Source organism: Anser cygnoides, unplaced genomic scaffold, assembly GCF_040182565.1.
Source record: "Anser cygnoides isolate HZ-2024a breed goose unplaced genomic scaffold, Taihu_goose_T2T_genome scaffold_43_1, whole genome shotgun sequence".
Taxonomy (NCBI): Eukaryota; Metazoa; Chordata; class Aves; order Anseriformes; family Anatidae; genus Anser; species Anser cygnoides.
In genome coordinates, this window is record NW_027103067.1 from 186548 (window position 1) to 197985 (window position 11438).

Below are 11438 nucleotides of genomic sequence, written 5' to 3' on the forward strand. Positions count from 1 at the left end.
GCCCTCCTTTGGACACTCTCTAACAGTTTTACATTATTCTTCTACCGTGGCACCCAGAACTGCACGCAGTGCTCAAGGTGAGGCCGCACCGACTCCTGTTCAGCTTGCTGCTGACCACAACCCCCAGATCCCTCTCTGCGAGGCTGCTCTCCAGCATCTCGTCCCCCCGTCTGTACGTGTAACCAGCATTGCCCCTTCCCAGGTGCAGGACCTGGCACTTGCTCTTCTTAAACTTCACACCATTGGTGATTGCCCAGCTCCTTCCTTTGTCCAGATCTCTCTGCAAGGCCTTCCCACCCTCGATGGAGTCAACAGCTCCATCCAGTTCGGCATCGCCCGTGACTTTGCTCAAAAACTCTGCAAGTCCTTCATCCAAATCGCTTATGCAAACATTGAAGAGGACTGATCCTGAAATGGAGCCCTGCAGAACGCCCCCAGTGACAGGTCACCAGCCTGATGTAACCCCATTTACAAGAACCCTCTGGGCCCGACCCACCAGCCGATTGTTCTCCCATCTTATTATGCTTTTATCTAACTGTATTCTGGTCTTGTCCAGAAGGATATGGTGAGAGACGGTATCGAAAGTTTTTCTGAAATCCAGAAAGATTACATTGCCTGGCCTCCTTTAGTCACCTAGCTGGGTGAAGTCATTGTAGAAGGAAATTAAATTGGTTAGACATGACATTCCCCTGGAGAGCCCACGTTAGCTCTGACCAATGACTGCATTGTCCTTTAGGTGTTTTTCAACAACTCCCAGAATAATCTTCTCCATAATCGTACCATCATTTTGTCGGCTCAGCTCTGATCAGCGGTGAGTGTCTTTGGAGCCATCTGAAACTGGCCCTTATCTAACATGGGGCAGCCTCAGGACTCCTCTCACAGAGGTCACCTCTGCAGCCCCCAAAACCTCGCTTCAGAAGCCCAGTACAGCAGCTTAGATGTGTGCACGGTGTGCATGTGCCCGCTGGGAATAACACTTCAACGTTGCTGCTGGTTGGGCCTTGCTGGGGACACTGAGTGGCAGCAGCCTCTTCTCTCTTGGGATGCTGGATTCAGTATGAGATATTTTCCTGACATCCTCAGCAGTGCCTGGGGACAGGACAAGACCTGGAAATACATGAAATTCCACCTAGAAAAACACCTTTTTTACTGTGAGGGATACCAAACACTGAATCAAGTTTCCCTAAGAGGTGATGGAGTCTCCATCAGTGGAGATACCCAAAACCCAACTGGAAATGGGCCTGGGCTACCTGTTTTTAGACGTCCATGCTTGAGTAGGGGGGTGGACTAGATGATCTTTGGAGGTCCCTTCCAGTCTCAGTGAATCTGGGACTCTGAAATGCCTGGCAGTGTTTGGAGAACTTTTCTGCAGTATCTCCAAACCAGATGGACAGCCGGTGCCCATGGAGCAGAGCCTTCTTTTGAGGTGGGACTCATTCACTGTGTAAACCCGAGGACAATGTGGAGCAGGGATTACAAATGCCAGCAATGCCTCAACCCACAGCAGTGTTCCCTACTCCTGCCTCCACTCCCCAGCCCCTTTTCTCCTCGAGGATTTGAGTTGGAAGAGACCTCTGGAGGATTCTAGTACCGAGATCTGCTCTGAGCAGGGAGAGCTTTAGCATTAGGTCAGGTCAGTAAGTGCTTTCCCCACTGCAGTTTGGAAAACCATACTTCTGGTGGTGCTAACCAGTTCTGATTCAGTGATGACACAAGAGGACAGCATGGATGAAAAGGATGACCAGCACCAAAAGGGCCATGTCCTGTCGCTGTCAGTGTTTGTGGGTCCAAGAAAGCGGCAGTCCTGACTCAAAGGCTGTACAGAGGGGGTGTCTCATGGTGCAGAATGGAGCAACCCCAAAGGCCAGCAGGGCTTTTTGTCCACGTTGCAGCTGGGTTTTTCATCCCACAACCATTCCTGTACCTGAAGAGAAGTTATGAGAAGCCAGAGCTGAGGTAAATGCCCATCGGATGGATCCTTTATTTAGTCTGTTATAGAGAAAGCTCAGCTGTACATGCATCCGAGGTCTTTGGGTTAGAAAAACAGGTAGAAGTGGGATAAAAGAAAAAAAATACATTTTAAATAGGCCTGATATTGCCAAAAAGAAACAAAACTTTGAAATATATGTGAACAAAGATGTTCCTGTCTTGTCCCAGTCTGTGCTGGGTGTGACATAGAATCATTAAGGTTGGAAAAGACCTCCAGGATTATCTGGTCCAACCATCAACATGAGCAATATGGATACCTTAGCGATGCTGAAGCCTTGTACACTGCAATAGCTTCCTCAGTGCCTCCTTAAGCTCCTTGTTCCTCATGGAGTAGATGAGGGGGTTCACAGCTGGGGGCACCACCGAGTACAGGAATGACACCAGAAGGTTTAGAGATGGAGAGGAGGTGGAGGGGGGCTTCAGGTAGGCAAACATGCCTGTACTGACGAAGAGGGAGACCACGGCCAGGTGAGGGAGGCACGTGGAGAAGGCTTTGTGCCGGCCCTGCTCGGAGGGCATCCTCAGCACGGCCCTGAGGATCTGCACGTAGGACAGCACGATGAAAACAAAACACCCAAAGGCTAAACAGCCACTAAGGGCAATGAGCCCAACTTCCCTGTGATAGCCTGAATCTGAGCAGGAGAGCTTGAGGAGCTGGGGGATTTCACAGAAGAACTGGTCCAGGACATTGCCTTGGCAGAGGGGCAGTGAAAATGTGCTGGCCGTGTGCAGGACAGCATAGAGAAAGCCACTGCCCCAGGCAGCTGCTGCCATCTGGGCACAAGCTCTGCTGCTCAGGAGGCTCCCGTAGTGCAGGGGCTTGCAGATGGCAATGTAGCGGTCGTAGGCCATGATGGTGAGGAGGGAATACTCTACTGCGATGAAAAAGGGAAACAGTAAGATCTGAGCAGCACATCCTGCGTAGGAGATGGCCCTGGTGTCCCAGAGGGAGTTGGCCATGGCTTTGGGGAGAGTGGTGGAGATGCAGCCCAGGTCAAGGAGGGCGAGGTTGAGGAGGAAGAAGTACATGGGGGTGTGGAGGCGGTGGTCGCAGGCTACGGCTGTGATGATGAGGCCGTTGCCCAGGAGGGCAGCCAGGTAGATGCCCAGGAAGAGCCCGAAGTGCAGGAGCTGCAGCTCCCGCGTGTCTGCGAATGCCAGCAGGAGGAACTCGGTGATGGAGCTGCTGTTGGGCATTTGGTTTCTCTGCGAATGGGCGAGCTGTCCAAGGAGGAAACGATAACGACAAGTTAAGGAGAGACTTCTCTGATGAAAACCCGTGCCGTTTTTTTGGAAATCCCACCGTGGAGATGAAAGAGGAACAAGCCATCCCATTCACCAGCCCTGCAGACATAGTGCTTTTCTATTTGAGAAGTGGACTTTTGCCCTGAATTCTCATCAGGACACCTCCAGGGCAAGTCGGTGTCAGAACGGAAGCTGATCCACACCCAGCAGCCCACCCCAGGGAGCAAAAGCACACACCAGAGCTGGCAAACCAAGGATGGATACTGCAGTGCTCCCAATAATTCTGCCAGGAGAAGGGTGTGCAGTGAAGCCCTTTCCTCGCCCAGCTATGCTCACCACCTCGCAGTGACACTGAAGGACGGAGGCTTTTAGCCTCGTGGCTGTGTGCCACGCTGCAGGAGACAGGCACCTCTCCTCTCGCGGAGGTCCAACCACAGAGGAGACGGCTCCTGACCTGGGGTCTTCTGGGCAGCAGGGGAGAGCGGGGCTTGCTCCAGGGAGGAAATGTGCCCTGCAGGGGATGGCAGAGAGGTGCCCAAGCCCCACTCACGCTGCGTTTCTGGGAGCAGCTCCCTCTCCCTCCCTGCCCGTGTCTCTGCTACCTGGAGCTGGCCCTGCCGGGACCTGTTGCTCCGTCCCTGTGTCTGCTCCCTGCACAGGTTCACAGAGCTCACCGCAAACACTTTGTGCTCCTCTCTGCCCTGCAGACACATCCTGGAAGCAGAGGCACTGCCCAGGGGCATCTCTGTCTGTTCACATCCTTTTCCTCCACAGCAGAGAAACCATGAGCACCCTCCTGACAGATCTCCTATGATGCGGGATACGCCAGCTTTAAACTGTCCCACCAGGATATTCATCCACATGATCCTGCAGACCGAGACTTGCCATGTCAAGGGTTGTGTAGATTTCTCCTCCAGCCAGCTGTCAGCCTCCCTCCATGCCCCAGTGATGCTGACCGCTGTTTTCATGCCTTTCTCCTCTTGGTGTGTGCAGGAAAATCCTCCTTGCAGTGCAGCAAGAGGTCGGCCGTGCCCGCTGCTGTGCGGGTTTCTCCTACAATGAGCTCTAAGTTGGATTCCACATTCAGAAAGCTTTCAATTGCTTTCTGTCTCACATCTCCTCACCACGTGCAGGCAGTGCCCCCAGCCCTGCTGTGCCTTGCAGAGGAGCTGCTCCTGGGCAGAGCTGTCTGTCTGCAGACACGGCCTCCCTTCCTTTGCCCCTCTGGGCTCCCTCGAGATGTCCACAGGGCTCCTGGGGAACCTCCTTGGAAACAAGACAAAGTAATCGCACGTGTTCCCTCCCTCAGCTGGGGAAAGAGACTGCTTTCCAACAGTGTTAGGGCTTACATCACTCAAATAGTTTCATTGAAGAGTCATCTTTCCTTGCCCCGTCCTGCACAGGGCATCCAGAAAGTGACAGGAGAGACCACCTCGACCTCTGCCAAGGGAAGGCATTCAGCTCCATCAGCTGAGGCATCTCATCCTAGGTTTGCAGTCCTGAGGCTGGAAGGGGACTCAGCTCCCTCCTCTGCACCCCACAGACCCACAGGAGGTGGGATTCCTTCTGGCTGAGTTCAGGTGTGCACAAAAGAGGCACTCGTGTGAGCTCCTTGTCTCAGCTCCCTGAGATGCAAACACCCGCTGACATTCGGGGTTCCAGACGTGGTCCCAGGTGTGTGCAGGTACCTGGGGGACAGGGCAGCATCTGAGGCCATCAGTTTTAAGTATCGAGCAGATTTCTTTTGGACAACCTACAAATGGTAGGCGACGTCCATTCACTTTTAGGACAAGTGAACCTGTCCATTTTGTTGTGATTTTGTGTAGCCCAGGCCGGTTTTCAGCTGACCATACGGAGTCATTCCCAACAGGGAGATACAAGCTTCCCCTGGTTCCCCATCAGCTGCATTTGCTAGATAACCTCTGACTGCAGTGACGGTGCTCTCATAAACATCCCCACGCTGCCTGATCCAGCTCAGGGCAGTTACTCCTTCAACTGGACAAATACAGGCCGTATGAGATGCAGGATGTGAGATGCCAGTGCTCTCACACAGAGCTCCGTGTGGCTCGCCGGGACAGCACCGGTCCCATCCACAAAATCCTTCTCCACTCACGTGTGGCAGAACCCAGCCAACCTTTTTCACCTCTGCTGCTCCCAGTTCCATTTAGATCGGAAATGCAGATGTGCAGTGTGCCCTTAAACAAAATGTCCTGGGAACACAGTGTCTCCATTCAAAGAGTGGGGAGGAAATGCATTTTTGGTAATGGCTAGATGAATTTATATTTCCATACAAGGGAAGTGCCAAAGACTCATCATATTGCTGGCCCGTGCCCTTGGCCTAGGAAACCAGTCACGGGAATGTATAGACAACCCTCAAACTTTTGAAAATGAAGACCTCTTACATACTTCTTACATCAAGGACAATTTATCTATTTATTTATTTTTTTATGATTCAGGTTTTGCCTAAAATCCTTATTCAGGCGTTGATTCTGTTGCCCACCCAGAGGTGGCTACTGCTGCCAGGATCCCGAGGAGCAGCCGAAACCCAATGTGTGACATGGAAATGTGACCCAGGACATTCAGGAGTCCTTCTGGAGCAGGAGCTGGTGGGCAGGCAGAGGGTGGCAAGGCATCTCAGTGGAAACAACTGTTTTTTCTGCATTGACTAGAGAAGGAAATCGGGGCAATTGCACCCAAGGCGTCCAATGCTAGAGGAGATCCCTCTCATGCCTGCCTTCACCTACAGCGGTGCTGCATGTCATTTCCCCTGCAGGGAATGAAAAAGGAGAGGGTCTAAATGTTTGAGACTCTGCCTGAAGATACTCCTGATAGGCAGATATGTTGAGATTAATGCTGATTTGGCTGATCAAAATAGAGCATATTATTCACTTGGCTGCTTTGCTTCCCTGTATGATTCGCAGAAGTTCCCGACTTCCGTGGGTGTGCAAAGAGTGGGTATGGGCAGAGTCCAGGGCATGGAGTGCCTGTGCTTGACCCAAAAATGTGTTTTCTGTTCTGTTTCTGCTCCATGACTATCCACGGTGGAAACTGGATTTCAGTGGAGGTAACGTGGAAACAGAGAGCTGCGGAATGTCTTTTGTGCTTTAGTCAGCTATCTCTCTCTTGCGTTTTGTCTGCTGGCAGTTGAGCCCTTCTGCACCTGCATGCAACTCCTTCTTGTAAAGCAGGTGGGAATCAGTGCCAGCAGGCTGAAACAAGCAGCTACCGAGTGCAGTGGAGGAAGCTCAGAGTTTCACAAGGTTGATGCCTTTCCCAGGTGACTGATGAGGGCTTGAGGGTAGGGAAGAACACTGCCCACAGAATGTCTGCCAGAAAAGGTCTTGCTGTCTCAACATATTCAGACTCCGTCAGAAGACACTCAGGATCAAGATACATTGGAGGCTGCTGATATCACGTAATCTGTAGAAAGAAAAGCAAAGAAAACTGGGGAAAAAAGAAGGAAGAAGAAATCTTCTCTTACCATTATGAATACAGAACTCTTTTCACTTTGACTGTTCTCCTAAAGCCTCTTTAGCTAACCTTCTAGGAGCTGAAGACTTAAGGAAAATGATGCACTGAGACTTACTTTGTTTGGAAGTTTGCATGACAATGAGCCCTCAGGTGTTCCTGACCTGCAGCTACTGAAAGCTTGAGCAAGCCTCTGAAGAAGTAACAGTCAGGAGCCAACCTCCCAGTTTCTGAGGGTGTTTGCAGGCCCCCCTGGAAGAGGCCATGGAGAGATCAGCCAGACGAGGTGGCTGTCCCTGCCGGCTTTCTGCCAGACTTCAGGAACTACCCCGATCCCTCCGTATTGAGTTATTTGGTTTGTTCTCCAGCACTCATGGACAATGTTCCTCCCATGAGCAGTTACAGGCTGAAATTGCCCAAGAAACCCCTGACTGATCCCCATGCACTGCTGGCTGTTCTCCTCCAGAGCCCTGCCTGCAGGCACAGAGGCCTGAGAGAAGATGGAGGCAAAGAAACCATGACAAACCTCATCAATGTCTGCTCCTTCTATTGCTAAGTCCATCAGCACACCTAGATTATTCTTTATTTTTCTTTTACCTTTAGAGTTGGAATTGGAGTTGGAGTTAGAGTTAGAGTTAGAGTTAGAGAGGGTTAGGGTTAGAGTTAGAGAGGGTTAGGGTTAGAGTTAGAGAGGGTTAGGGTTAGAGTTAGTTAGGGTTAGGGTTAGGGTTAGGGTTAGAGTTAGGGTTAGAGTTAGAGTTAGAGTTAGAGTTAGAGTTAAAGTTAGAGTTAGAGTTAGAGTTAGAGTTAGAGTTAGAGTTAGAGAGGGTTAGGGTTAGGGTTAGAGTTAGGGTTAGGGTTAGGGCTAGGGTTAGGGTTAGGGTTAGGGTTAGGGTTAGAGTTAGAGTTAGGGTTAGGGTTAGGGTTAGGGTTAGGGTTAGGGTTAGGATTAGAGTTAGAGTTAGAGTTAGAGTTAGAGTTAGAGTTAGAGTTAGAGTTAGTTAGAGTTAGAGTTAGAGTTAGAGTTAGAGTTAGAGTTAGAGTTAGAGTTAGAGTTAGAGTTAGAGTTAGAGTTAGAGTTAGAGTTAGAGTTAGAGTTAGAGTTAGAGTTAGTTAGGAAAAAAGAAGAGCAGGAGAGAGAAAGAAGAAAGTGGAAACCTAGGAGAGGCAGTCAATGGCTGGGAAACGGACTCAGTGAATGTCCTTGGCAGGGCTCTGAAACAGGCAAACATTTGGTTCTGGTAAGTCCCAGATATGTGACAACATCTGATGATGTTTTTTGAACATCATTTTGAACATTTTCATCTCATCTGTGGATGATGCCCAGCTGGGTCTAGAGCTACAAAATCAGCTTTTGTGTCTTGATTCGGTTGCCTGCACAAAAATGGCCAGTGCTACCAGGATGCCCTGATTTAGCTGTAGCACCCGGGGGGACAAGTGACACAGCACCTAGGGGAGACCTTCTGGAGCATAAGCTGGTAGGCATGGACCAAGTCTGGGCCCTTCAAGGGCTGTGCAGGGTCTTCCTACACCATCTCACATCCTTTTGATGCCACTGTGAGGTCCCTTCTGACCCAGAAACTGACTGGGTCCCTGCCAGGAGACAGATCCTCAGAAGTGGAAATCTTCAGAGTGCTGCCCCTGACAGGAGGACACATGTGGAGGTCAAGAGGGGCCTGGAGAAGGGAAATGTGAGAACATGGGAGAGAAGGGGTTCTTTGCCAACGGAGAGCAAAGATTTTTTGGAGATATAAAAGGCATTTGGGTCACCTTGTTACTGCTGCAGCACTGACTGGGAAAGCGTTCGTGGAAGGGACTAACCCTGTGTCAAGTTTGCCCTAAGCCTGGCCCTAAATGTCACCACTCGGCCTGACAGGAGCCTAATACTCTAATCCCCAGCACTTCCACCCTTACCTGGAAGCCAAGATGCAGACCCTTAGAGCCTTACCTTTGCTTTTACCCTCTTGCTCACCCTAATCCCTAGCCCTTATCCCTAGCATGGAAATTTCTAGGAGCCTGGCTGGGATCTGTGCATTTAGGCTCACGTTTGCCAGTGTTCCTGACAGTCCAGCAGCAGGTGTGTGGCTGGCATGGTGGCTGTGGGATCTCCTTTGCCTGAGCACCTGGTAAGCACATAGAGGAAAAAGGCTTGTGGACGGGCTGTCATATCCCTTGCACGTGAGTACAGGACTGCAGAGCTGGGGCACACGGCTTGGCCGCATCTGTCCAACGAGCTCCAAGGCCAGTACCAGACCCAGAGCTTGGAAGATGATGGTGAGGCAACTTCTGCCTGCTCTCATGATACACCACAGGAAGCCTGATGAGTCGGGACGCCCGCTCGAGGGGTGAGATTTCCCTGATGGGGAAGCTTTGCTTGGCAGTAGAAAACAGTAGGAAGAAGATAAAGAGTCACAAGGTGCAGCTCTGAAGGTTGGGAGTGGGAATGAGGAAGAAAGAAATGTCCCTCAAAGGACGTTTGGAAGTCGGGGGTCAGACCATGGCTGTGTCTTTGAAGGAACAGTCAGTGAGAGTCCAGAGATATTTCCGAAGGTACGGAAATAAAGAAAAAAGTCAGGGATCTCCTGGAAAGAGTCCAGCGGAGGGCCACAAAGATGATACGGGGCCTGGAGCATCTTCCCTATGAAGAAAGGCTAAGAGACCTGGTTCTGTTCAGCCTGGAGAAAAGAAGACTGAGAGGGGATCTCATCGATGTGTATAAATGCCTGAGGCGTGGGAGACAGAGGGATTTGGCCAACCTCTTTTCAGTGGTTTGTGGGGACAGGAGAAGAGGTAATGGCCACAAGATGGAGCACAGAAAGTTCCGCACCAACAAGAGAAAGAACTTCTTCACGGTGAGGGTGACAGAGCACTGGGACAGGCTGCCCAGGGAGGTTGTGGAGTCTCCTGCTCTGGAGATATTCAAGGCCCATCTGGATGCCTACCTGGGCAGCCTGCTCTAAGGAACCTGCTTTGGCAGGGGGGTTGGACCCGATGATCTTTCGAGGTCCCTTCCAACCCCTACAATTCTGTGATTCTGTGATTCTGTGAAATGCCCTGGTGAGAGCAGGGTGGGGAAGGGAGATGGATATGCCCTTGCCTACCTGCAGGCATTGCCTCCAGCTAAGCTGCTCTAACAAATCCATGGGGAAGCTTTGTCTTTTAATGGCCTTCAGTGAGGCCAATTTAATGCTCCGAGGAACTTTGGCGGTTGCTTCAAACTTTAGCTCCTCGAGAGATTTCTTCAGTTTTCTCTCAGTGTCTGAGGTAGCAGAGCACCAAATGCCCCACAGGGTCATTAAAATGCAGAAAGGCCTAACACGCCACGTCTGTTCCGACAATTTTCTTCAAGCCTTTAAATCTTGTACACCTAATTAGTGAGGCTCCGGGAGTGTAGGTGAAGAGGAAAACTTCAGCGAGCACTCGATGGATAGGTATTTTTCGTTGCTCTCCAGTGTAGGCAAATAGCGACAGCAGCATTCCCTAGGTGGTGTTTCTCCTAAGGAGGTCTGGGCAGGTTGGCAACGCGGTGTCTTGGGGCCGGACACTGGATGGAGAACCTTGCTCCTCACCCTCCCAGGACAGCCATTTCTCTCCTTGGCCACCTGGGGCTTGCATCACTCTTCCTTACACCAGGCTTCTCCACTGAAATCAGCAGCCACATTTCATTGCTCCTTTGCTCCAGATCCCACCTGCTTTCCTCAGAGAACTGGCTGCACACAGGCACAGAAGGGTTTTTCCTATTTTATAGCCAACAACAGAAAAACACAAGGCAATTTACCAGATAATAAAACACTCCTCAGCTTTATGGCTCCATTGAGGTTCACCTACCCAAAAAGGATTACTCTTCAGGGAGCGTTGTGTACTGATAGGTAGGGAATTATACATATTACTATTAGTTAATGTAATATCAAACAAATTTGAAAGGTGAGGAGCTGGATAAGGACAAACAGACAGACTGCTGAAAAGTGGTGGAGTCACCGTCCCTGGGGGCGTTTAAGGCAGTGTTGGACGTGGTGCTCAAGGACAGGGTTTAGTGGGTGACACTGGTGGTAGGGCGATGGTTGGACCAGATGATCTTGGAGGTCTTTTCCAACCTTTATGATTCCGTGATTCTGTGATTCTTAACTCTAACTTAACTCCAACTCCAAATACAACTCCAACTCTAACTCCAACTCCAAGTCCAACTTTATCTCCAACAGCTCCAACTCCAACTGTAACTCAGACTCTAACTCCAAAGCTAACTCTAATTCTAACTCCAACTCTTAACTTGAAAAACCCTAACCCCAACTTGAAAAAGAAAAAAAGAAAAAAAAAAAGAAAAAAAAAACCCTCAAACTCCAACTCCAAGTTTAGGTATTCATTTAGGGTTTTTCCAAACCTTTTGTTTGGGAAGAGAGAAGGCGCAGAGTCCTGTGGTGTGTGGGATTTCATAAAGTCTCCCAAAGCTGAGTTCAGGCGTACCCAAAGGCTTCCGTTAGGAGCACTTTTTGATGGGAGAAAGTGGCGCCGTCCGTGTTTTTTAAGGTCATAATTAGGATAACGGTTACAGTTAGGGTTGTTTGGAGAGAGAAAGTGCAAAGTCCTGTTGTGTGTGGTTGCGTAAAGGCTCCCAAAGGGACTTCAGGTGTACCCAAAGGTTCCCTGGCGTATAAATGGGTCTGTGGGGTGGGGTCCATGGGGTATTAGTGTGGCTGGGGGGGGGGTTCATGGGGTATAAATGGGGTTGGGGGGGGGAG

At 50.4% G+C, this 11438-nt stretch overlaps 1 protein-coding gene across 1 annotated transcript; it reads right to left on the minus strand.

Annotated features, from left to right (window-relative positions):
- Positions 1 to 2229: 2229 nt before the first annotated feature.
- LOC136789247 (olfactory receptor 14C36-like) lies at positions 2230 to 11354 on the minus strand. Its single transcript, XM_066989243.1, has 2 exons — positions 9804 to 11354; positions 2230 to 6654 (listed from the first exon to the last, which is right to left on the minus strand). Exon 2 carries the CDS (start codon positions 3322 to 3324, stop codon positions 2248 to 2250), a length of 1077 nt encoding a protein of 358 aa, XP_066845344.1. The 5' UTR covers positions 3325 to 6654; positions 9804 to 11354; the 3' UTR covers positions 2230 to 2247.
- Positions 11355 to 11438: the final 84 nt, after the last annotated feature.

Bases quoted from the DNA above. Each gene is read 5' to 3' on its own strand.
- LOC136789247 (XM_066989243.1), bottom strand. From the start codon at position 3,324: ATGGGATGGCTTGTTCCTCTTTCATCTCCACGGTGGGATTTCCAAAAA.